Source organism: Anoplolepis gracilipes, chromosome 7 (assembly GCF_047496725.1).
Source record: "Anoplolepis gracilipes chromosome 7, ASM4749672v1, whole genome shotgun sequence".
NCBI lineage: Eukaryota > Metazoa > Arthropoda > Insecta > Hymenoptera > Formicidae > Anoplolepis > Anoplolepis gracilipes.
In genome coordinates, this window is record NC_132976.1 from 5,989,390 (window position 1) to 6,016,853 (window position 27,464).

At 36.9% G+C, this 27,464-nt stretch overlaps 1 protein-coding gene across 1 annotated transcript; it reads right to left on the minus strand.

Moving 5' to 3' along the window:
- Positions 1-3,380: 3,380 nt before the first annotated feature.
- Wg (Wnt family member 1 wingless) lies at positions 3,381-25,588 on the minus strand. The gene is made up of 4 exons (XM_072895553.1): positions 24,348-25,588; positions 15,232-15,485; positions 5,478-5,752; positions 3,381-5,152 (listed from the first exon to the last, which is right to left on the minus strand). Exons 1-4 carry the CDS (start codon positions 24,461-24,463, stop codon positions 4,604-4,606), a joined length of 1,194 nt encoding a protein of 397 aa, XP_072751654.1. The 5' UTR covers positions 24,464-25,588; the 3' UTR covers positions 3,381-4,603.
- Between the last annotated feature and the right edge of the window lie 1,876 nt (positions 25,589-27,464).

Here is a 27,464-nt window from a genome sequence, read left to right on the forward strand (position 1 = left end):
TTTTTATCGAGAATCATTTCAAGAAGAGCGAAAGATATCATGGAGCGAGAGACACCAAATCCTGAACTGCGTCGGACGATTCTCCTTCGATTTCTTCATGGCATTTTTCTTACAATGTACATATTTGTTTGAGTTTTTTCCTTAAATATCTATAGTATTTATTCTCTCAATTGTTTATTTGGATGAATTCTTAACGATTATTAATTTATAAATATAAATATATCAATTCTTTCATTATTATTAAATTTTATATATATATAAATTAATATTTATTAACTTATATATTTTTTCTTACTAATTAAATAAATTTATTAGTTTTTATTATTAGCTGAGAAATGAAATCATGATTATATATGGAGGATACTTAAATTTAATCTCTTGAATTAAAGTATTATAAAATAATAATAGCTTCTAATTATATTTAAAAACATTAAACTAAATTGCACTGTTATTGCATGCACTCAACTTAAACTACGTTGCCAGTACGGATCCAAAAATGGATGAAAGATTAAATGTGGTTTTTTTTTTTCTTGGGCAAGTCTTGCAGGCAATAATGATCCAGAACAGGAAATCTTTTATATATATCAGCGCCTGTATCCGACTTGCGCTTTGAGAATACGAAATGCACAGCACGGGAACGACAATCGAGTGCCTCTGCGTGTGGAGTGGCTCCTCGTGAAGAGGAGAGGCCATCAGGATGCCACGCGCGTGTGTTCGTGCACGACACGCCGCGTGTCGTTCCGTCCGCCTGGCTACCCCGATTTTATCGTTCCGGGGGCTCTTATAACCTCTAAATGTTTTCGTCGCCTCTATCAGATCGTCGGGGACAGAGATCGCTCTTCTCTTCGCTGGCGAGGGAACCATGCGAAAGATTGAAATGCGATAAAGCGGCGAAAAGAGCGCCGATAGAAGGTGTCGATGGCGCGATGACACATTTTATTTCCATTTAACTGGAATTAGCATTCAAATTTTTGCGATCTATTTACGGAACAATTTAACTTTATAACAAATTCTTTATTAATTTAGTCACCTTCTTTTCCTGTAAAAAAATTTTGCAGAAAAGCATTTTGGAAGAATTGAATTTATCATTTATTGAAGTTTTAAGATATAAAAATGTCATTTTTTTTTCGCGAATGAAAAGATAGAAATTTATTACACGTATCGGAATATATGGAATCCGCTGGTTCGTGAGCAGGACACGCGGAACGAAATTGGCACGTGCTGCTTTCTGCGTTCATCAGGACTCAAGAACCACGGAAGAATCCTTCAACGGCGTGTCGTATTTATACGTCCGACTACTCTCCACCTACATTTGCTTCATTAAGTCGACGTCCCTACCAAGAATCTCGGCAGGATCGTCGGGATCCAGGATTACATTCCGCGGACTGAGACGAAACCGCACGCGTGACGGTATGCGTAATAATAGTAAAACTGAATGAATCCCCAGCTCGTCTCGCCTCCGGGACGCGCTCGTGCTTTTTGAGAATGCGCGGAGGTCAAGAGGAAGGAGGTGGAGAAGGAGGGTTGGTGGTTGCCGTTCAACGTCGAGCGTCGAGCTGGTTCAGGGTAAAAACCCGAAGGGCGAGGAAGGGAGAGGCTGGAAAGGCTGCTGGTGTCCGTTGGTTGAGGTGGGGGACCGAGAGGGTGGGTGGGTCAAGTAAGATCAAAGGGGCCGCCGTGAGAAGTGGTCCGGCTGCCCGAGATTCTTGTCTGTCGGGACGCTGGTAGAGTCCCTCTCTCTCGTGGCAAGAATTTGTTTTACTATCACGGTACATTTCACCCTCCCAACCGTATTTTTATCCTCCTGAATTGCATTGTCGAATGCGGATCTCAACTGTAACGAACAATTTAGAATTCGATAGCGGAATGATTGATTGACTATTGTGTAATGAAACAAGGACGTAAATGCTAAATATGTTACACAATTCGATTTTAATCGATTTATTTATAACTCTATTATTAATAATACAAGTGCAATTTGCAATATATAAAGAAAATTTATTAGGATATTTGATGCTAACTCGATAAAATCATAAAGTTTGCTAGATTGCAATATCATGAACTGACAGACATATTCTATTAAGCAAACTACTAGTATACATAGATTATATTAATCATTCTTCATATAACATGAAAATTATACAATATATCATCTCAAAATCACGCTTTTGATCAACAACTTCCTATACTAATTTATTATAACTTCTCGACAACTAATTTAATGGAAGAAGAATAAAAATAAATCATTAATATATTACACATGAATTAATAATTAATTAATTAATTAATAAAAGATCTTGAATTTATTTACGGATTTTACAATACTTACCATCTGCGGATGGATAAGAGAGAAAAGAACCGACGGTCCTTCGGTAGATACGCAACAGAAAGAGGAAGCTGCAACGGAAGGTAGATCAGGGGAAAGAGCGCATGGAAAAAAAAAGATGAAATGGAGAAGGAGAGAAAGCTGGTAGGTCGGCAATGGAGTGTTGGTACCATTAGCGCGGATGCCTGTTCGTATGCGGTCAGGGTCCTTTTATCCCGCGCGGAGATTCCTGCGGGATTCCTACGTTCGTTATCATCGCGTGCAGCATTCGCCGAACGCTGAAACGGCGGAGGGCGAGAGATGCAGGAAGAAGGAACGCGATGAGAAAAAGGAGGGGGTGCAAGAGGGGGATTGGAAGAGGGGAAGAGGGAGGTCGGGGAGAGCCAAACCAGTCCTCGCGGCGCGGGGCATGGGCCTCCCACGACATTCGCTCGGCTTCAGGAGTTATGAAGTCGTCCAGCTGGGGAACCAGTTGACCACATTTCGCGAGGATACGTCGTCGGCGGCGCGCATCGTGTAATGGGAAAATATTGTATAGCGCCGCGACAGAACGCGGCGCGTCGAGGGAGGCCCGAAGATCGAGATACGACTTATAGATTTCGTCACGGACAGCCACGATCGAGAAATGGCACTCGAACGGAGACTTCGTCTCTGTTACTCTCTTTCGTAAGCAAATCCATCTATTGTTTTCTCAAATATCTCTCTGACGGATAAGTTATAAAAATTTATTGTTTAACTAATTTCTTGTCTTATTTTTAAACAAATAGTTAAGATTTTTTTACTGTCATCGCAATTATACTAACTTTTCAATATAAAGCAAAATTGTCATCTAAATTGTTGATTATAACTAAACAATAAATCGTCGCGTAAATAAATATTGTAATTAAAAAAATTAGTCTCAAATAATTAAGTATATATTATTTTAATAGGACATAGATAGGATATATACATAAGAGTAATACAAAAAAAAAGGACTTAAATTTCATCGTTTATTTAATTCTCTTATATATTTATTTGTATAAATTATACGAGTAATAATTAATACATCTATTATGCACAATATTGGAATCACCGTTTTTTTTATTCGTAGCAGTTTTTTCTATCTAATATTTTGTGATAGATGTCTTTAAGCCTGCGGGATTCTCGAAATCCCGATTTTCAGTAGAAGAAAAAGAAAGGAAAGAAAAATAGATAGATAGATAGATAGATAGATGGATAGAGGGGGCCGGGGCGGAGAGAAAGAAGAGAATATTAAAAAGATATAAAAATAATTTATCACACCCAACAGACGTTAATTGGATGTCACCTTTTATCGCGCGCGTGAAAGTCATTTTTTATTTACAAGAGTTTCTTATGGAGACGTACATACATATATTACGATCGCTGACCGGCTCGCATTGTAAAATATATCACTATAATCTATTTATGTACAAATGTGTCTCTGTACTCGAGATTGTTTATTTCTCTGAGAGCGCTAATGTAAACCGCAGGAAAAATATCTTAAGAATAAATAATGTTTCACGAGACTGCGATGCTCGCGTTGAATCGATCACTTCAAACATGAATTTCATTTAGTATGCAGTAGAATAAAATAATTAAAGGCTTCTTTTTTTACAACGATCCGTTTATTGTAGCTATAAATAGATATTTAGAAAGGCAATAACTATGCAAACATTAAATAGTAATGTAATTTGTAATCGATGTATTAATAATAAAAGAGAAAGAGAGAGAGAGAGAGTTGTGCTAATTGCATAATAATATAGCAACCTTAAATTATTTTTTTCTACTGTGACATTGTCAGAGCCTTCTTTTTTTATGAGTAGTGATGGACCAGTCACACTGGTATTTATATCGATATTTACACACTGCTTTCACGCATCCCTTAATCTTCCGGTCTCAAAATCTTAAGAATCTATGATCGCGCGAACGCTTTTCACCATTTCAGTCTTTAATACGCGCCACGCGACGTAATAAATATATGTGGTTTCGAGCGTAATACTGGAGATGATGAGGCCCCGCGGATTCGCACGGGTTTTACGACCTCGGACCTATCCGACGAGTCCCGCAGCGGGATCTCTCGCAGAATCAGACCTTGAGTCGTCCGCTAGAGAGACTATTAGAATCTATCGAGCTAGAGAGAAAAATAGTTTCGTTTGTGTCTTTGACATACCGTACTTTGACTCCTAATTTTTGTGAAAACAGAGCTTTGATTCATTTAACTCTGTGTATGCATGAAAATGGATAAGATTCCTCTATATTGAGTTAATCAAGTCCATTTTACAGACATTTGTGCACCGTCTTTATTGTTATGCACGTCTGGCATTTGACCTCGCAACACCAGTGGAAGGTGCAAGCGCATCTATGGGTCACTTTCGCCTCTTCACTCTTGTAGCCTCTTCCGCAGCACATCAGATCGCAACCATCGACGCCGAGGCTGGTGTCGTTGCACTCTCGCCCGTGAGTGCCCAAGATGCCGAGCGTGGGATTCTTCTCGCAGAACCCTGGCGACTGCTCCAGGTAGACGAGGTCTTTCGGCCCGGGCGGCTTGTGCTCCGGATTGTATGGCTTCAATTGAAATTTGTAGCGCTGTCGGCGTCCAGGACCGTCGCGATGCTGATGCACAGAGTTGCTCGCCGAGTTGGCATGCATGTTACTGCGCACGCGATCCGAATTGCTGACCATTACCCGGGAGGCACCGTCGAAGCGGTCCTTTAGATTATCACCAACTACGCGAAAATTTGGCAATCGCATCCAGCAAGTTTTTACTGTACATGAGCCCGACATACCGTGACACTTGCACTCCTGACGCATTTCCGTAGACACGTGCTGTAACGAGATGAAGACGGAATGCTATAATTTTTCTTCTCCATTTAAGTTAATATTATATTCGTCCTTGACATTTTTCACGTCTCCCTTTCGCGTTTAACTGCTTTATATGAATTAAACGAGATTTATTCAACAAAATTAAAAATGTAATAAAATAGAAAAATATTGATATAAATTTCGAATATAGAGAAATACTCTTCTCGAGTTAAAATAGTAAAAAAACAAAGAAAATTATTTAAATCCTTCTAACGATTTTCTTTATCTCTTTTCAGATACATAAAATAATTTTAAGAATCAAGAAAGATGTGCTCTCTTTTTCTCTTACCAATCTGCCAGCTTCGTTGTTATGTAGATTCATCTTCTCGCGGAGATTTCGGCCACGTTCGCCAGTATCGACGAATTCGCGAGAGAACCAGAAGCCATAATCGACGTTATCCGAGCAACCACCCCATTCCCAATCACGTACGCTGTTTGAACGCTGTTTTTGGTGAGTATAGTCACAGGAACATGACTGAATGCTGCCCTCGCTACATGCTCTCGCAATGTAGTGAGTCACAGACGCGCTGGTGATGGCATAGATGAAAGCGGTCTCTCGGCATCCTACAAGAAAATTACAGGATATTTATTATACGTGCTGGAAACTAAATTCCCTGTCAAGTGAACAAAAAAATGGAAATACAGCTGAAAAAGCAGCTCTGTTGTTTTGCTAAAATTCATAATATATTATCTTTATAATTTTTATCATAATTTATTTGTCACATTGTTGTCTTTTTCAATTAAAAATTTTTCATTTATACCAAATTATACAATATATTATATTTCTCTGCGAATCTCTGATAAACCAACTCTTGGCAGTTATGATTTTGTCTCCGTCAGAGAGGTGCTATATATTCTTGACGCAGGGACGTTTATTCTTCTCTCGACTAAACGATAAGAATATTTTTATACTCGCCGAGAGCGCAGACAAGACGCTCACGGTGTGGGAGGTGAGCGATGACGTCAGACAACATCTCAATCCTCCGCAGGAGACTACCTGCGCGAGAAGTCCTCGCAGGTGGAAGGTAGCGAGGGAGAATGGGAGACTCGTGGGACGAAGAGAACGATAGAGAAAGAGGCAGAGCGAGAGATAGGAGACGGTACGTGACCTTAACCCTGAGTGGGCTGACCTGAAGCACCTCGACCTTATCTGCATAAGGCGCAGGTGTTTGCCGGCTCCTTTTGTGCCGGTGAAGATATCACGAGGGAAGAGCGGACGAAACGATTTCGTAAATTGCAAACTCGCACCATTCCAAAGCAATGTCCCATTAATAAAAAGATATTATATTGCATTTTAGCTTTTTAAATTACAATTTTTTATTTTTATTTATTTATAAATATTTTTGAATTTTTAATGTAATAATGCAGTCAGGAATTATATTATACATACGATTTAAATAATATGATAGACATGTGTATATATACACGCACAATGTTTTTTGCACACAATAATAATTAAATATCATATAAATAATAGTATAAGTTAAAAAATGTTATACATATGGAGAATGCAATAATATCTTGGCTTCTTTAATTATGTTACTGACATCGAACTCGAACCTTCGAAGTGACTGATTAGAACTTGACAAGAAACTTTTTTCTTAATCAATTGGATGCGCGTGCGTATCGAAATGACAGAATATGAGAATAAGACGTTTGACCTTGGGCAAGGGATGTTTCACTGGTTCAACGCAATAGTGGTAACCAGATAATCATCTGTGACGAATCAACTTCAGCTACAAGTTTTCAATTTGTTACGTGTCTTTTCCGTTGACATTACCATCTCGTCGAGCTTCCTTTTTCACAGTAGAACGTATAGAATGAAATCGTGAAAGAGAAAGAAAAGAAGGTGAGAAAGGAGCAATAATTTTCCCTAATCTCCATACAGGGCGACGTTGGTGGAAGTGAGAGAGTAAAAATGACGAAGAAAAGCGGAGAGATTTACATCGTTACACCCTATTATACACTACATTTCCTCTCGCATTCTAAATTCGTTCAGTTCCGGATATAATTTATCATAATGTCAAAGACTACCATGACAGAGTCATGAATTATATCGTCCGTTGCTTCTTCCAGACAAGTCACGTTATTTGTTCTGAAAACTGACAATGAGAGCAAAAAAATGTTACAGATTGTTGTCTGACAAGAAAAGATGCACGAAGTCGAAGGGGGTTGATTTGTTAACTGAACTTGAACAAATATTTGAAGAAATATTTGTAACGTATGATTCTAATAAATTTCAATAATCTCGCATATACAAATTGTTATAAATTTCTCATTTTCATTACAATATTTTTATGAATTTCTTGGTATTTCATTATTAATATAATATATAATATAATTAATATAATATAATTGTTGCTGTTAATATTTCATGCGATATATTTATTTTTATTCTAGGAAAGAAGAGAGAGAAGTTTATTTACAAGATAATAATTAAAATTAACTTTTTCTTTATTAGATAAACGGAATAATATACTATATATAAGAGTATTAATAGAATACTTGACTACATAGTGTGCGTTGAATCATACATTTGTAAGAACAAGGCTAATCGTTGGCGGCGAACGCCCTCGATGAACTCATTGTCTTGTTGAAAAGTTCTCCTTTCGTAGTTTGCGGAAACCAATCCGTTCAATTTTTCTTAGCTTTTACGAATTTTACGATTTTCAAACAATTGGACTGTCGTCCGCAGATAAGAGAGTTGCGTTTTCTCAAGACGCGAAAGAAGGCCGTTATCGACACGCGGGCGCAGAAGAGTAAAACGCAGGGGAAGGAGGAGATAAATGAGGAGCGCGACGAGAGGAAAGATCCGGTGCGAAGGAAAGTATCAGACGGAGGGGAAAAACGCGCGACTCGATGATCCCGGTACTGCGATTGTTTGCCCTCGGCGAGTACGCCGTTCCGTGTACGATAAATAGTTCGACGGCGACTTTATCAACTCGTTCAAATAGTATGAGCAAGTTGGAGGCGCAGCCAGAGTGTGCCCGCAAGGTAAACACGCGCGCACACATTGATGGAGATTCCTCGGTCATGCTCGAGCATTGGTCCGGAATCTGTCCCTGACGATACGCGGCAGTATTCGGGACAAATTTCGAATATTTCGAGATCGCGTACAGTAATTTTTAAAACCTTCATCAAAAATAAGTTAAATAATCTCGGTAGAAATGTCGATGCGATCATAAATATTTTTTCAGTTATAATTATATATTCATTTTTTGTCAATCTTCTATCTTGAAAATTCTATATAGATTGATATTAATTACTTGTCAAAATGATTTGAGTCAATTCTTCCTAATTATTATTTTAGATTTGATAAACATTTAAATGACACAAACAATGAAGGTATTAATTATATTTGCTGTTAAATTATTGCAAGAAAATTGAATTATTGCAGAAACATAATACATAACTGCAATTGTTAATCTATAATGGAGAGAGTATTTCAAATGTATATAACTGTATTTTTCAAATCACAAATTATCTAATAAATCTAATTTGGTAAAAAGTTAATGTTTAGATAATTTATAAAATTTATAAATTTTACATAATTTACAGCGTTTTTTAGCATTCATGAAAAGAACGGTTGACGGTTGACATTTTAGTTTCAATGCAATATGTAGAGCAAATATTCGCGATCTCTCCTCGACCGTCGTTCTCAAGATGTCCTAAGCGACATCGTCGCGCATCTTTACGAGGGACATTTGCGTCTTGGCTGAAATTCCACGGAGATAAAATCGTTAGGAATTATTGCTACTGTCGCGCGCGGTCCGAGTTCCTGTCAAGAGACGCAGAACGAGTTATGGTGCAACCACCTACGCGTGGAATTTAAAACGATGTACTGGCGATGGTGGTCTCCTATAACGTGATATCGGCGACGTGATGATTTATGTAGATGTGTCGTAATATAGCCATTAGACATAAGATGATAGCCTGTAATGTCAAATGATAGGCTGTAAGCTGAAAATCGCTTACAATGATTCATTACGAACGTTTATGAAGAATGAAAAGATGAATTTATTACTTGCGCTGTGACAGAGATTGTCATTTCAGCAACTCAAGATGTCAACGTAAAGAAAAATGCGACTCTGAAAGAATGGCTATAAAACGGCTATCATTCTTAACAGACGTACAGAAAATTAAGTTGTTTGTCCAAGGATTATAAGTATTATGTAACTATAAAGGTACATTGAGGCTTTATATAAATGAAATTAATATATAATCATTAATTACATCATTAATTGTTATTATCTATTTTAATTTTATATTAATATTTAATAAAATTAAGAGATTAATTAAATTAAATTAAACATTATATATTATATATTCTCCCTCTTTCTCTAAAGATTCTCTCTAATCTCCAAATATACATCTTTAAAATAATGGATATGCGTAAAAGAACTTATATGAATATTTAAAAATCCAACAGACATTAAAAATATTTTTGTCGCTTTTATTTCATTCTTGATATCGTTGACGATATTCGGCGAAAATAAGAAAAGATAAAAAGAGAAGCCGAGAACAGGCAGAACAGTCTTAAGGAACTCGAAGACCGCGAAGTAACACGGAGCGCCATATAGACCTGCGGGAACGAGGGCTTGCGGGGCACTGCTTGGAAGCAAACAAGATGTAAAAATCACGGGGGGACCCATTGGGTCGCGGCTCACGTTTTCGCAAGAAACCGTGGCGTGCCGTCGACACATGTAGCCCATCATAGGCCGCGATTTATGGCGGCGTAACGCCGCGGCAAAAAGCGTCCGGTGTCGCGCCATATAAGACGTGTCCTGCGCCTCGTGCACCGGACAGGTATTGATTGAATTTATTCTATAAACGGTCGGATTATGTCGATATTCATGATGTGCATGGCGAAAATATCCAGGACTTTGCTTTTCTCTCTCGTTCGGACGAACATATCACTGATAAAGATAAGATTAGAAAAGTGCCAATCAGAATCTTGACAAAAAAATCGAAAATTTATCATTATGTATGTGAATTCATTGATCCATATAAAATGTCTACGATTTTTTAATCGATGTATTATATACGTAATCAGAGTCGGTAAGAAGAGTTTGAATTTGCTACGGATTTGTGCTGTGTATTTTAAAAGTTTTTCGTGCCTCTTCTTCTTTCACGTCTTACAGTTTATGTTGTATATTGGAACTCGATTTATAATAAGCATAAAGAGAAAATGCAAATTGCAATGTTATTTAGGATAGGGTATCCACAATGATTGCGTGGCCTTTATTGACATAATATAAAAGAAAGACGGAGAGAAGAATGAAGAAAAATAATTATAATTTGCATATTATGTTGATCAATTGAAACTATTTTTGTATTAGAAATTTCATACTTCGTTGCCACTCCATCTAAAAAAAATTCGATGATTTATATTTTTCAATATTAATTTCATTCTTCCTCATTAAACTAATTTATACACGGACAGATCCATTCGTCACCGATGATGCAGCTTTTTTTTGCAAACAGGATAATTTTGATCGTCACAGATGTAATCTGACGGAGGAAGAGACAGCACATTGCGCATCCTGATGCAGCGGGGTCTCGCGAGGTTCGCAGTTTACCGAGCAATTAGGTTGTGGGGCTTTTGCGAGGCACGGTGTGTGCCTCGAAGAGAAGGAAGATGCAGGAGGCACGAGAGGAAGACGCGCGAGAAAGGAAGAGGAACGGAAGAGGCAGGAGGAGAGAAGAAACGAGATGGAGAACCTGAGGATGGAAGGCGAGGGTACCAATGCGGTAGGTGGCTCTTGGCGGCGAAATGATTACAGGCCGCGAACGCACTCACTACCAGCTATAATATCGAGTACAAACGCAACCAAAAGTATCCGTCGAGTCTCTGAATGCTGGAAAGTGTCTCTCCTCTCGCGCGAATACTCAACTCGATCCTCGACTAATCCTGCCGACTCATTTACATAAGCACAATGATTACGTACGAGATTTAAATTTAAACGTCCGATTCGTGTTAGTTGTGTCGGCACAAAAGTTTCGGATCATACATAATTAATTAACATTCACGATTCTTATCGAATCGCTAATTATGCGTTTCACGCAGATATATGAATATATTAAGAATATCTTAATATTCATGGACACAAAGTTGTTATTATACATTCCAACGTAGATTGATAACTTGTTCTATACTTAATAATATGTCCGCTCAGAAAAATGCGAAGAAATTAATCTATCCGAGATTTATACAAAATATCTTTTATTCTCCAGACATGACGAATCCTTTTTTTTCTTTCTCATTTGAATCAGCGATTCGAAATATATACATAGACATTTTTTTTCGTAAGTGTGATAAAAATCTTACAACATAAGATGAGAATCTCTACGTGATTTTATATTTCTAGCGCAACGGATACCTACGATAAAACGTCACGACGCAGCCGGTGAGGTGAATGCGGAACCAACGGATTGCGAAACTCGTGTTCTTTCTACAGCTTGAAAATTTATGTATCTCTATTCCACACTTTCACGATTTATATTTCCGGCATGACTGCCGACAGTTTGACACGCTACATTAGAACACTCCGGTGCTAATCCGGAAACGACCGTTTAAGCTCCGGTGTGTTCGACTGCGAGTTCTTTCCGGATCCCCCTCTGATCTCTTCTCATTCTTGCGACAAGTATGAGAGCGCATTACTTGCTGATAGTAATCTGCGTTTCCCCTGTGCTCGAGAGCTCGGCAAAGATCAAATCTCGAGGATCTATACGAGGACAAAGGAGATATGAGAAGCGAGAGCGGCAGCGAGAAGAGCGGAAGAAACTGGTCCGCGCTCACACGAGGCGATGAAGACGAGAGGTGAAAGGTCGAGGGCCCGGTCTCTCGTGGAAGCTACGAGCGATCCTGCAGCTTATTACGGAAAACGAGAAGAGGACAGAGTTTGTATAAACTTTAATCTATTTAAAAACAATTATAAGTCCTGTTTTGTTAAAATAATTAATTTCTGTACGTAAAAATAATCAATTACTTGGCACACATTTTAATTATGTATCTACGAAGATGTTTTATACATGTATATTGCTTTCTAACGTATTCATGAATTTATTAAATATTCTATGATATAAGCTTTTCACGTGCATCGTATTAACACGTCACAATGGTTTAATTAAATTTTGACAAGAATGACATTACGATCTGTGAACTACGTGACGCGTTTTATTTCACGATTCATTTGTAATAATTTTCTATTCATGTCTTGACGGAACAATGTATCATAGAATGTAAAAACGGATTCTCTCGTCCCTACCGGCGCATTATCCGTCAGTGGCTTTCTCAGAGCTTGATTAACACGTCAAGCGTTATGGATACCACATGGCGCTCTCGCTTTTCGCTTACAGGTGTCATATAAATGCCGTACGTTACCGTGACAGCCGTTCAATTTACGGAATTTCTAATGGCTATTGCGCCGCGTCTCTCCGTTCCTTAATGGCCATAAAGTATAGTAATAACGCACAAGAAGTACGCGTAATTTGGACGTGATATCTCTGACGCGTATGCAAAAATCGATATGCATTATACATGTTGCATTGAATTATGTACGTCGAAGCTGAATATATTAAACGCTTTCGTAGAAATACCTCATAAGTGGATAAGGTGGATTTAAAACGGACGGAGATTTCATAAATATCGTGTAATATTTTCATTTCATAATATTCCATAAAGGACATGCAACAAAGTTAGGAAGCTTAGGGTAATTTATCATTGTGAATTTCACAATATATACTTATACTTCTGAAATATATTTTCAAAATATTTTAAATGAATACTCGGTTATTTTTACGTTGGTAACGTATAGGACAAATGCAGCAATACTGTAGCAGTACCGACTGAATATAATCGGAGGGTGAATCGAAAATAAGAAGGGGAAGAGATATAGAGTATTAGTACGGAGTATTAGTACGAATCTCTCTCTATCTCTCTGCAACTAGATACCAGTATTAGTCGCAGACGTATACAACGTTATATAACCGCCAATCTGCGTTACGATCTTACGATCATCTCGCGTTGCAACATTGCAACGAAACGTATTTTGAAGCGTACGCGTTACACAGGCTCGTGAAAATAACACGCAAAAATCTCTCGCTCTCTACCCTTTCTCCTAACCTCCTTCCCCCTTCCCCTTATCTCTCCCTTTGCGCCGTGTACTTCTTTTAGTTTTACTAAGTGGCCATATGGGGACATTCGACATAATGGGGTGGGAGCGGCTCGAGCGAAAAAGCTCGGCTTACAATCGCCTCGACGAGATCTAAAAGAGCCGCAGGGGAGCCAGAACTGGTACGAGAAGGTCCATTATCAGGTTGCAAAACATACATCTGGTCGGTGAGGGCACGTGCCCGGGGCCCTCGGACGTAGGGCACGCCCTCCAAGACCCCCTGGCCCCTTCTCCTCTCCTCCTTGCATCATCGTCGTGTACCTTCGCCCTTCTAACCCCACGACGACTTCGAGTCTTCGCGCCCCATACACTCGATCTACGCGATCGTTCGCACTCGAACGAGGTGTTAATATGCCTTGTCGAAAGCACCGCGGGTGTCTGATCACGGTCTCTTTAATGGTAATAGAATAATATTTATACTTTACAAATGTGTGTAGTTGTCTATTACAATTAAAAGTATTTTATTTAATGCATTTTAGTTACTATATTAAAAATATTTTACATATAGATCTCTCTTAAATGAAATAAGTATATTATCACTGAAAAACAATGATAATCTTAATTTTTGTTTATATTTATAAATATAGCAAATCTTACTTAAAGAATCACTTGCCGTTCTAGTTATAGGTTTCATTTTAAATGTGTGTAAAAGCTTCTCTTCAAAAATAGCATTCTAAAATGAATAGAACAGCTTTAAAAATTACATACAAAGGTGTATGATTACTATTGATTTTTCAATGAAATTTTACTATCGTAATCAGTAAGAATATAAGACGGAAAAGCAACATGAATATTTTTACTGAAGATTAATGAATTACTTATTAAAGTCAAATCTTCTAGGCCACTGTTTTTATTAATGATAGTATTAATTATTCAATTTAGAATACATACGAAAAATATATACGCATATTGTTGTATTACATCATAGAAAGAATATTTTTATTTGGTTTTATTTAAATATATAGTTAACAAATATATAATAAATATATATTTATAAGCTAGATTTATGTTAAAATTATTTTTTATACAATTTCCATTGTAATTTATATGTTACATATTTAATCATATTTTATATAAATTCATAAATTTACTAACTAAATTCGTAAGATATTTATCATATGATTGTGTATACAATCGAGATAACAAATGCAAAGAGTTAGAAGAAATATGATCCATTCGAAATAACATGCTTTTCAACTAGATAAGAGACCAATGATGTCGTTTTAAATTAGCTCTACATCCGTTGAATCCAGCTTATCTCGAAGGTATCGTTCACTCGGCGATTATTGCGATGACGCATTGTGATGACGAGATGACGACCTTATTACTTAATCTACCGAGTGTTACGAGACGTATCGAGAGTCTGTGTTGACTTAAGCAAATCGACAGATTTGTCACTCGCGATCTTAAGAGAGCCGCATGATTGGCTTTCTCTCTCTCGTTTCTTTTTTTCCCCTTCTCGTTTCTATCATGCTGAAACTCGTCTTCAATAAATCTCTATCGAGAGTATCGATTTGGAGACCATTGCAATACAATGAACGATCTTTTAAAATCTCAAATATATCTTTTTACTTTTTATATATATGTTTTTATTTAAAATTTTTTAAAGAACAAGATAAAAGTATCTGTTTCTTATTATTTTTCAGCAAAATTTATTTTAATGGAGATTTAAACATGTACCTTTTGAAGGAAATGATAGACAGAGTAGAATAAAATTTTTAATTCAATCGTCTTATAAGTAATAATTACATCGACAAGTAATTATCGATGAATAGTATAATATTTCCATAATAATAGTTCTCACTGCCATTCAAAGTCTTTCGAGATTACACTTTCTAAGATTATTAAACTCAATTATTAATTACTTACCCTTATCGACGATCTTGCCAAAGAGATTTTTCCCTCGAAGAAAATTTTTCGTCGAGCAGTTCCATCGCCGATTGCGAAACTGATGTTGGCATTCGGAGATAGCTTGAGACGCTCCCTTAGCCACTGCCTGTAGCACTCCAGGATGTTCCCTCACGAGTTTCCTCTGTTTTCTTCTCAGAGTCGCGTAAACTGTGGAATCCATGGTCGGTGACAGTGGCAAAAGATTGTTGGGTTCGTCCGCTTTTGCAATGCCCCTGAAAATATAAATCGATGATATAATATTTCACATCATTCTTCATATCTTTCACAATTTATTCAAGTAATACATTCGAATAATTATTTGTAATAAAGTAGTCTCACTTGTGGCAAATTGCTTATAAAACGAAAATGAAAGAATATAATAGTAATAAAAAAATATAAATATAAAGAATATAAATTTCGCAAAGAAAAATTAAATAAGAAGAAAATAAAAAATAGATTTTAAGAAATAAAGATAAGACTCGATCGAGACATATAAAATTGCAAGCATTTAAAGAGTTTTTCTATAAAATCCATTGAAGCGTTCCAGCAATCATTTTTAAGTTCATTCACTTTAGACAATATATTCCAGACAGGATTAGAATCTGTCAAAGTCCGAAATATAAGCCTTTCTATAAGTAGCGTTAAAAATGTTTCCAAATAAGGATCGTGTTAATGAAGAGTTTTCGAGTGAAATTACTCCCATAAGATTCAGCAGTACTCGATATTTCTTTCGTCCTCGAAAAATTTTGATTATATATATATATATATATATATATATATATATATATATATACACATATATACAGCTATATATATAATCTGATACGCGGCATTAAAGCGCGCATAGTGCGCGCGCTTTCATGATATTATCAATTTATATGCAGCCACGTTCGACGGCGGTTAAGCTAACTCCCGACTAATGCAAAGAGCTTAATGCAACGTGATCACTGGTAAATTCGCTTAATGAGATCCTGTGCATTCGTTTTGGCGAACGCCGTGCGCATCGTTATCGTGCGTGTCGCGTATTACATGGAAGTAATAATGTAACGCACAAGGTATGTACGTATATATCGAGCCATATCGCGCGAATAAATTTTAATTACGCGGCAATACCGCGAACGATAATGTGCATCGTCATCTGCTGCGATTGCATTTGTCCTACAACGCGGCAGGTGATCGTACGATCTGAAAGAGAAAAATTGTTGTTAAACGAAGTTTCAATTTATATTCAATAATTATTTATAATAAATATTTGATTTGCCTTACTATATTTTTCTAATTATTTTTCATGTCTGATGAAAAATGTAACATTTTTTGTTACATGCTTTTTTTATCTTTCTTTATTTGTTATATAAATCTCTCTGATTCGAGAAAGATAAATAATTTTTTCTCTATCTTATCCATATATGTATTTATATTTTAAAGAATGTAATTTTGTTTTTGTCTGATGTACAGATTTATATTTTGTAAAGGAAAAAGCTAAAAAAATAGTGTCATTAAAATCACATTTCTAGTAAAAATATTGAACAAACAAATTAGATGATTATATGGTTATATTATATTAATTATTCTGAAAATTATTTGCAAAATATCTGGTTCTACATGTAACCATGGCGTACGATTTAAACGGTGGTTGTCAACGCAAAACACTGATTTTGCGTGCAAAAAGGTGCGCTTTCAGAAGAGAACAGGTAGCACGAGAGAACGAGAAGCAACGAAGGTGGATTAGCACGAAAGACGAAACTGGTTCAGCAGTTTCGAAAGGTAGCTCGTCGTCTGTATGTATATAGGGTGTATTGGAGTTCACGAATTTGGCGTAGATTTTTGGAAAAGAGAAAAATTATTCTTTTAAATTTAAATTTAAAACTAATTTCTCTGTAAAAGAAATGTATATGATGAGACACCAGCTTCTTTGGACAACTTATTTTTAATCATAAGTATTCTAAATAACCAACAATACAAATCATTCAATCGGTTCATTACTTGTTAACATTTATAAGCATTGAAATCATTTATTAATTGTAATTATTTATAATCGAAAATTATTAATAGCTTAACATCGGTAATATCGATATTCTTCACGAGTCTTTGTACGTTATAATTTGGTGAAAGTGTCCGACTTTTGATACACCCTATATGTATGTATATATATATATATATATATATATATATATATATATATATATATATATAAATCAAGCTGCCGCGAGTGCAGCCTGTGAAAGAATTCGCGTCTCGATCGATCGAGCATCGCGCAGAAAAACGTTTAAATGCGCTCACGGTGTGCCCTTCGTGGGAAGAAGGACGCGCGGTCCTCGAAGAAATGCTGGACCGCGCAAAATGCATACCGATCAAACAGTAAGAAACGTGTTGTAACCTGCGCTCGAACACGGAACAATCGAAAAACAATTCGCAGTTGAGGGTGATTTTTAATTAGACACAGGTGCTATTTTATATATCATTTACCATAAATTTAATCATCATTATATTATCGTTCTATTTTCAGATGCTAATGATTATTAATACTTATACATATGTAATATTCGTGATCTCTTTTCTTCAAAAATGAGTTTAAATTAAAACAATACTAATATCATAAACACTCTTCGCCAAGAAGAAACTTCATGAAGGATTGTAAACGTCCACACGGCTTTGCCTGCGTGAAAAAGCGCCAAATGCGTTTGATATTTGTTGTTTTTTAAGAGACCCTTATTTAAAATAGCTCGCACGCGCTGGGATCGGATCAGTCGTCGCCTGGCATAATAAACAGGTAATCACTGTCGCTGCGGCTCTGTCGACGCTTCGTGGTCTGGGCGGAAATCGAGGCTCTGACAGTAACCGGGCTGTGCGTGGCGCCCACCGCGAAATGAACTGTCAGCCATCCGCCTCTCGTTGACACTCCGAGAAGCGGCCTAAACAAACCAGGATCGGTAGTAAACACGTGGGGTCAGATAAAAAGAGACGGAAGATTGTTCCTTCATATGGTTGGAAAATATTCTACGTATAGCAAGAACTTTAGAGCAACGCAAATATAACGTGGTAACAGCTGAGACACAAAACAATGCTGTACTTGATGAATTCAGTGAGTGAAAGAAATACGTTTCTTGGGATAAACAAAGTCAGAATGTAAACTGATTGAGAAGATGTAAGACGCAACGTGTCAAAAGACCATTTCCTCGTATCATTTTAATGCAAGAGACATAAGAAAATTATGTCTTTTAGAAGCAGCAAGGTTTTTCATGAAGATATGCATCAAACATCATATGGAAAATTTAAACCCTTAAATCGTCTAGTTATATGTGGTAATAAGCTGTCTAACAGGATTGATTTTTATTGTTCATGTCTTAATTCTTTTAAACGTACCCTAAGAAATGTTGTAAATTTATGAATGTAGCCATCTCTCTTTATGTCTATATTTCTATATTTATATCAAAGGGAAATTCTTTCCGTTTAAATACGTAAAATAAATAAAATAAATAAAATAAATAAAATAAATAAAATAAATAAAATAAATAAAATAAATAAAATAAATAAAATAAATAAAATAAATAAAATAAATAAAATAAATAAAATAAATAAAATAAATAAAACAAATAAAATAAAAAAAATAAATAAAATAAATAAAATAAATAAAATAAATAAAATAAATAAAATAAAAAATTAAAAACGTAACGTACAAAAATGAGGTCTCCGATACGGTTTTGAACAGCATAAGAGTAATGTTAAAATACGAGACAGTACAGCAGAATTATACTCTATATATATATTATTATGTGTAAAAATAAAGAGAGGATAATAAAATGAGGAATTCGAACACCATCTTCAAGAGCATCGCAGATCTCGTGTATTGTCAGAATGCGCACATGACGGCCCATCGATTCGTCACGCGCGAGCCGCGAGCTCTCGCGGCTGATGCGACGTGTAATGCACTCCGTGCATCGGCGGCCGGGCGGTACATTCAATAAGCGATGTCCATAAATAAGCCACGCCATGGACCGGTTAGGATATATCTATTGCTTGTAATTTACGTCGGACTGAAAAGCTCAGGGACGAGATCCCCGTCTCCTTCGCCTTCGCATATTTTCTACCGCCAGACAATGACCGAGACAAAAATAATTTATTACGCTTGAGGTAAAGGTAGGAAAAAGGAAAAGAAGAGTAATAACGATCCTCCAAAGTTTCATAATGAGAAAAAAAACATGTTCAATTCACGCTGTTATCTGAATTATCATTGAAATATCAATATGTGTATATATTTTTGTTCTGCATTGCATCCAAAATTATGAAAAATTTGCGCCAAAAAATTTGTCTCTTCTGAGCAAAGTAAAAATAAATAGAAATAAAAAATTAATTAAACAATTAGCATTAATTAAGATTTACAGAAGCTTTAGATGGATGTATATACGCTTCGATTTGCACACTGAAAATCTTTTACTTTATTATCCAGACTCAATTAATTAAATGATCTAATCAAATGACGAGATTATTGTTTATTTTGTATCAATTCCGTGATATAACTTATGGGATCATTGCTTATCTTAGATGAGTTCACACTATGATGGTGACGTTATTTCAGCATCGAGAGTCTTATCCTTTGTGTTTGTTATTCGCACCTCTTAAATGGAGAACGACGCAGTTATGCGTATATTAAATTTACAGGATACATAGAGAGAGACATTTTGATCTCTTTAAAAAAAGATCTAAAAAATCGTGGGCAAAATTTATACGTGACATATTATCGAATATATAGATAATTGCAAATCTTTTTCTTGATGCAGACAAATGTATGTCTAGATCTGGGCTTTTTTTGCTTATTAAACCCACGGCTATCTCGGAATAAGAGTGTTTTCCCGCGTGTAACAGTGTCCTTTTCAGCCACGTATCTGGACGTATGTCATTTCTAACGTGAGTTCCTCCATATCCAGAACGGCAACGATCGGTCGCGAATCAGGTCACGAGATGTCATGAATCAGACAGAGACTTCGCGGAGCTTGTCGACATCTTTTTTATTTGATCGACCGATTTCTCGTCGTAGGAGAAGCATGACTGTCACTGTTGCGTACATCTCGCTCCTGATTCTCATCCCCGAGAATCGTTCTTCTGTTGATAAATCGACCACACTTGAGATTACCGGTTCGCGACGAAAGCGACAGATACAAAATCGTAGTGATCGTTAGAATCGCGATCGCGGTGAACATGAGGAAAGATGTTTATTTGAAATTCGAAATACGAGTGATTAATGACGATGGTTCCAATGTCCCGTTTGTGTAGAACGTTGCATGTGACATGTTATCTTGTTCATGATAACGGAGCAGCTATGAACAACTTCATTCTTGCCAATGATGGATGTATCAGTTTAAGGAAAACGGCATATGTTTAAAATTATATAGACACCAATAACATATTTAAAAGAATCATAATTCAGCATAATTCTCTTATGTGTAGATTTATAATAGAGTAGATTTACTTCAAAATATGCATACAACGAAAGTGAAAGTGTTTTGCTTTTGCAAATATGTCTTGTATCGAAAAACTTTCAGAAGCAGTTAATATTTCATAGAGAAGGTTAAAAAATTTATAAATAAAATCTATAAAGCTTTAATTTTAATTATGGACAATTTTTTTATTCTAAAAATATCATAAAATTATACTTAAATTATTTGTATGACACAGATTGGATGCAAATGACTTCATCGAACGGCGAAATCAATACTATTTGATAAAACTTATGTGGATACTTTTGATAATAATTCAAAATTTAAGCGTGCCTTTTCACGAAGACAGAAAAACATGCGAGACTTAATTAATGACGATACGCATGACAACAGTAATAACGCTCAAGCGCGTCTTAACAAGATTCGGAAAGTCTTTTATGTTATTATGAGTAATTCTTATTCACGTTTATAATTAATTGTCATTATTAACGCCAGATACGATCATATTGTGCGATACCGATACGTTAGATCGGTGTAACTCTTGGACCAGTCTATTGATCTTTCAACGATTACTAATCGATCGATTTCGACGTGTTGTGATTCGTGATGAATCAGTCACAATAAAGATAGATTTACGATTGTCTCATGCGCTTCTAAAACAATTAATCCATCCATTTTCCATTCTGATACTGGCTATTTAAATATAATCATTTATCTTATTTGTTTTCCCTTACTTATTGAACTTAACACACTGGTCTTTCAGTCAATTATATTTATAGTCAAAATATAATTGAAATAGAAAATAAAATGATTTCTTTACTGGGCTATGTATATTATTCTTTACAGATTAAATAGAAAAATTTACAAAGAAAATGTTTGTTTATTCTTTAATGTTTTTCAAACTTTTAAAAATGCATTTGAATAATTTTCTAATAATATATAAAATGATGCATGGATATTTATTCGGTTGAGAATTTTCAGACAAAATTAATTGTAGAACTAATGACAAAACTATGACATATTGCTCAGTTCAAGAAGTTTCTGTTGATATTTTCAAAGAAGTATTTGTTTTTTAAAATATACATTTATTTTACTCAGGCAATGCAAATGTCTACAAGATGTACATTATAAAGACAATGCCTACTTGAACAATATCCTACTATTTAAAGGATTTAAAGGTGTCTAAAGGTTTAGAATCTTTTGTATTTTTTAAATGTTTGCAATTTCTTTTTTATAGATTAAGTGATCGGAAACCTGACCATTTTCAAAATGAAATAAATAAATGAAATATTACTTAAAAATTTATTTCTTGTCAGGAAATAGAATATAAAACATCTGGTTAGGTAATTTTTTCCTATTGAATGCCTTGAGTGCCTTAATATACAAGAAAAATTACAGGCATACCAGATAACATGCTGCAAATAGCGATGCGAAACTTGCGTGTTAGACTAGAGCAATGTAGAATAAATGCAGAGGACAATTGATAAATGTAAATTTTTTTTTTAAATTCAAAAAATGAATAAAATCAAATAATACACTTAAATCGTATTTTATATTCTATTTCATTTTGAAAATCATCAGGTTTCCGTGACTCACATATTTTTTAAATGTTTGAAATCTCTTTCGTATTTTTCAAATGTTTGTAATTAATCATTATAAATCATTAACATGTTGTCTTATTTATATCTTGGACTTCTCCGATTACATATTAAGAAGTATATACACAATTAAGTGATAGATTTTGCACGATGTACATTTATAGCAAAGTCGAACGTATGCGTCTATTTTTAATTGCGGAGACTAATATATACGTCATAGTCTGAGCTGGCTCAAGGAATCGCGCGGCTTGCGTCGCCGATTTAATTAATTTAGTGGCAATAACCATCGCTGCCGAACCGTCGCGCGAGAAACCGGACGAGCCTGGCTGATTTATCGCCGGCGGTTTATCGTTATAGGTGGATATTCGCCGCGGCTGTATCTCGCGGGACAATATACGAGCGCGTGAACGCTCGATCGCGCGTGAGTTTTATTTACGATCGGGCTAATGAAGTTAGTCATTATCTAATATACATCGCGCGCGCAAGAAACGCGGTTCTCGGATCGAAACGAGCGGAGTTAGAATTATGATTAATGAATTAATAACGATACGGCGCGCTCGCGCGCGAACGGCGTCGCTCCCGCTATTAGCCCGACAAATGTCGGAGCAGACAGGTGTTAATGCGTGCGCTCGCACGAGAACGAGGCGGAGTAATTAACGCACGTAGATTGTCGATTCGATTCAAGCGACGGGTAACATTTTAATTAGAAGAAACGGCCACGCCAAGAGTCCGACGATGAAAGAAAAAAATGCGATGCAATGTTGATTTCGTGAGACATTTATTCACATGTGTTTCTACAGGTAAGTGTAATTTCTCTGCGAGATGTTGATTACGTTGAATGCAAACGAAGATGGTGATATAAGAATATAAGAGACCAATTTATATGTTAAAGCATCTTAACTGTATTTTCAGGAAAATTTATAAAAATATTTTAATGTGATGGTATATAAAAGTACATACATTTTTTCTGACCAATTGACATTTAATTTTAAAGAATTTCAGGTTTTAAATTAAATATCTCTTATATATTTTTATTTTGTCTTTTTTGCTGGCAGGAATACTCATTGAGAAAGTTATTATTATTTATTAACATATTTTTTTAAATCTAAAAAAATCGCTTTTCTGAAAAATTTAAAAAATGATCGAGAGTTCTTCTTGACAAGAAGATGCGCGAAACAAAGATCGATGAAGAATAAAAATGACACTTTTCAATCTTCAAGCCGGCATAAATTCGTCAAGGGCAAGACCACGTGGAACATAGATTCCGCCGATGCAATTTTTATTTTCGATGATTCAACGATTGCAATCGTGATCTTGGTTAACGCGTTAGTTATGATGTCATTGTTTATAACCGGAAAAAAGTTTTTATAAGATCGGTAATTGAACCAATAAAACGACAATTATCGAAAATTTCCTCCTATTATATATCGAATAGAGAATATTAGAGCTGTTAAAGTGTTTCTATACATTTTGCTTCATGCATTTTGTCAAGTTTATTCCTAAACATACATATTTCCTCAAAGATAGTAAATTGATCATAACTCTATTAGTTAATTGCTGTTACTACGAAAGAATGAATGGCATGAATGAGAGTTAATAGATGAATGAAATATGTGTCTTGTGTCATGGAAAAAAGTATGTGTCATTTTTCAAAAAGATTGCATTATAAGTATAATATTTTAACTTTATTATATATTATTAATAATAATATTATTAATATATTAATATATTAATTTTATTATTAATATTGCATGTGTAAATAAAACAAGAAGAAGGTAAAAAAATCGTTGCAATATGAAAAGGGCAATTCCAAAAGATTTTCCTGTTTCTCGCAACATTTTTGATATTAAGTCTAATCGATGACTGTGTCAACAAGTCTATTAACTGCACAGTGCAATCGTAATTTATTTCGAGAACCTTCGCACGCTTAGTGTGTCCGATAAAAAGTTTTACGACGCGACGTGTTGTTTACAAGCGAGTGTTCGCGGAGGGACAGGATGACAGGAATTTCAATCATATACTGTATTAAAAGCGAAAGTCCAGATTCGCCTTCGATACTCACCACCACATGGATCCTTTGCCGCGATTCTTGTTTCTGTTGTTACTATGATCCGCCAATGACGCATACGCCATTATCAACAGCACAGCTAGCAACATCCAGGACCTCATTTTTAGCATGTGTATCTCGTGTGACTCGATCCTTACGAATATATCCAACGCATAAAAAAAAAATCCTCCGGTCTCGTCCTTATCTCACCGCGATCAAGAGCGAACACCCGTGCACCATTCACTGAACGAACATCTCCGGCGATATACTCGAACCTCTTCGTCGAACTTGCAAACTGCACTTACGGAATCGCGGGCTCACGATCCCGATGCTAATCGTCCGATAAGCTCGTTCTTAACACCGCGATTCTTCCGGGATGTCAGGATAACGATCGCCGCGATTCACCACGTCACTCCCTTGAAATCGACGTTCGGCGAACCGTATCAAAGTTGATCGGCGTTATCGCACGAAGCTATGCACCGTCTTTCTCTCAGCAACCACTTCTGTGCACTGACTTGAAGATCTTCCTGTCGTCCGTTTTGCCTACGTCGTCGGACTCCGAAAGCGTGTCTTGTCAATGTGTCGATTAGTTCCGGCAAACACTAGGGCGCTTAAGCTTCTGACTGTTGAATGAGACTGCCGCTCAGTGTGAACGGCCAGGGAAATTTTACCCTCCCCGGAGGGTTCTCCTCGAAGGGTGGGTGTCACCCTTCGAGAGCGTGTGATCGGACGATTAGTGGTGGGAGAGAGACGAAGCACAAAATGGCCCGAGAACGTTTTATACCTGCCAACCCCCTCGATCGTGCGTATGCCGGCTGCGAGCTGTTTGGTGAGGATCGGGTCAGGTCAGGTCAGGTAATGAGAATCATGGATTCGAAAACGCCCACTGTATATCCGAACAATTCTCGCCTAATCTCTCTCTCTCTCTCTCTCTCTCTCTCTCTCCCAGAGGTCACGCGTGCCGCGCTCTGCTTCTTCCGTTTCGTTTGTACGTCGATCGTACGTGCCAACTCTCTGCTTCCTTGACGGGGAGGTCCTCCGAGTGGTAACGTGTGGCGGCGACGGCGACGGCGGTGGCGGTGGCGACGATGTGGCGGCGGCAGCGACGGTGGTGCGCGCGCGTGCATGCGTGCCTGCCGCGAGCGTGCGTGCACGCGTGCTCGTGTCGGAGTACGACAGTTTAAGGGGAGAGAGATGTCCTCTATTTGCCCTTTTCCGTTTTGACCTCTCTCTCTTTCTCTTCACCTATCTTTGTGTTTCTTTCTCTCTCTCTCTTTCTCTCTCTCTCTCTCTCTCTCTCTTTCTTTATATCTCTTTCGTTTATGATCTTTCTCCCTCTCTCTCTCTCTTTTTGTCCGTCCGTTCGTTTTGCGCTGCTTGGGGGGTATGGTGCAACGAGTTGGAGAACCAATACCCTTCGACGGGCAAGTATAGGCCTCGGCTAGCGACTGCATGCGCTCCTCGACAGAAGAGCCGATCTCTCTTCAGAGAGAGAACGGAACGCTCTCCCTTCCCCCCTGATGCGTGGAGACCGCTGGACCCCCCCAAGACCAAGATTAAATCTCGCCCCGCCTCTGTCGGTTCGGCCTCTCTACCTCTACCCTTCCTCTACCAACGTGCGTTACGATCTCTTTGGTTTCTTCCCTCCCGGTGTCATCTGCTTCCTTCTTTTCTCGTCAACGTCATCATTCTCTTACTTTGCTCAGCATTCACCAAAATGTTTCTTTCCTGTTTCTTCTCCTTCTGCTTCTCTCTTACGATGCATGCTTTTATTTGCTCTTCGCGGTATCTCAAAGAGGCGTCCCGGAGTGTTGAATTAACTTTCATCATCAAGAGACAGTACTGCGAAATTCAATATAAAATGTAGCTTATGCCATGCGTGATGTAATAAAGTGATTTTATTAAGTTCGATATTATAAGTTATATTGATGAGAAAATATTATTTTCTAATGTTATACAAAATATTACATGTACATATGCTATTTTTTATAAATTTAATTATTTATATTTCTACATGATCAAGATTAAAACGTGTTAATTGATATAAAATTTAATTTTAATGATGATTGCTATCTTTGATGACGATATCTTTTCACAATAGAATCATCGGTGATGATCATCAATGACATAAGAACTGCTTATATAATCATCGTTCTCATTCTCACGTTCTCGTGACTGAAACGAGGCTGGCAGCTTCTGACAGACAGAGTGTGTCTGACAGGCGAGCACGTGGCTCTCAAGGGGAGATAGTAGGCGGGTTTTATCAAGACTACGCCCGTTCAAACCCCCACTAAGAACTCCTGCATTTCTCGCGCAAGGAGTTTGTGTCGTAGTTCCCTACTCCTCGGTCATCCGTTTTCTCTCCCTTCTACCCTCTCTGTCCACCGCGCTCACCGGGTCGCTCTATCTTTTTTTCCCTCTTTTTTTTCATTCAGCTCTTCCCTCACTCTATGGCCCCGATAGTTTCTTCCTCTTCTCATGCGTTGAGTCTGGCTGGTCACGTCTCTTTCTTCGGGAATGCGTGAATCGAGAGGTGGAGGTGTGCAGGCGCGCGTGTGTGTGGGAACGCATCGCGGAATGCGGGACAGCGTAGCTATGGAACTACCAGCGAAGCTTTTCTCTTCCTTCCCACCTACCCTCTTGAATCCTAAAGGACTCTGCGTGATGTCGTCCACATCGGTAATTTCTCTTATTGTTAGCTGTCTATTGAATCTTTATTATAATTATCCAATTTATTTTCGTAACAATGCAAGTGTATCAACATGAATGCTTTGATTTAACAGTTTAATTGGAAAAAATATTGGTAGATTCTTTGTAATAAAAGTTACAAGTAACAGAAATTGTTGGTTTTTGTTATATAAAAAAAAATTTTTTTCAGATAAATAATACCTTTTCTAAAAATCGAATGTATCAGCAACGAGCTAAAACACAAGTTACACGATCAGTCGAATCTTTGAATGAGAGAGTTGAAAACATTTAGTCACTAAAATTGATTAAACTTAAATCATCGTATAATATAATATTGGCTTTACGAATTCTTCACGAAAATTATCGTTATCACCGTTGCTACGTAAATGTTGACGGACGCGCAACAAATGTTAAGCATGATTAAACGTTTGCACATCAATCTGC

What these genes read in the sequence shown, in the direction of transcription:
- Wg (XM_072895553.1), bottom strand. Translation starts at nt 24,463, where the DNA reads ATGCTAAAAATGAGGTCCTGGATGTTGCTAGCTGTGCTGTTGATAATG. An exon ending in TGGCAAGATCGTCGATAAGG is followed by an intron (nt 5,753 to 15,231) that starts GTAAGTAATTAA and finishes ATTTTCTTGTAG; the next exon opens with GATGCCGAGAGACCGCTTTC. An exon ending in ACAACGAAGCTGGCAGATTG is followed by an intron (nt 5,153 to 5,477) that starts GTAAGAGAAAAA and finishes ATCTCGTTACAG; the next exon opens with CACGTGTCTACGGAAATGCG.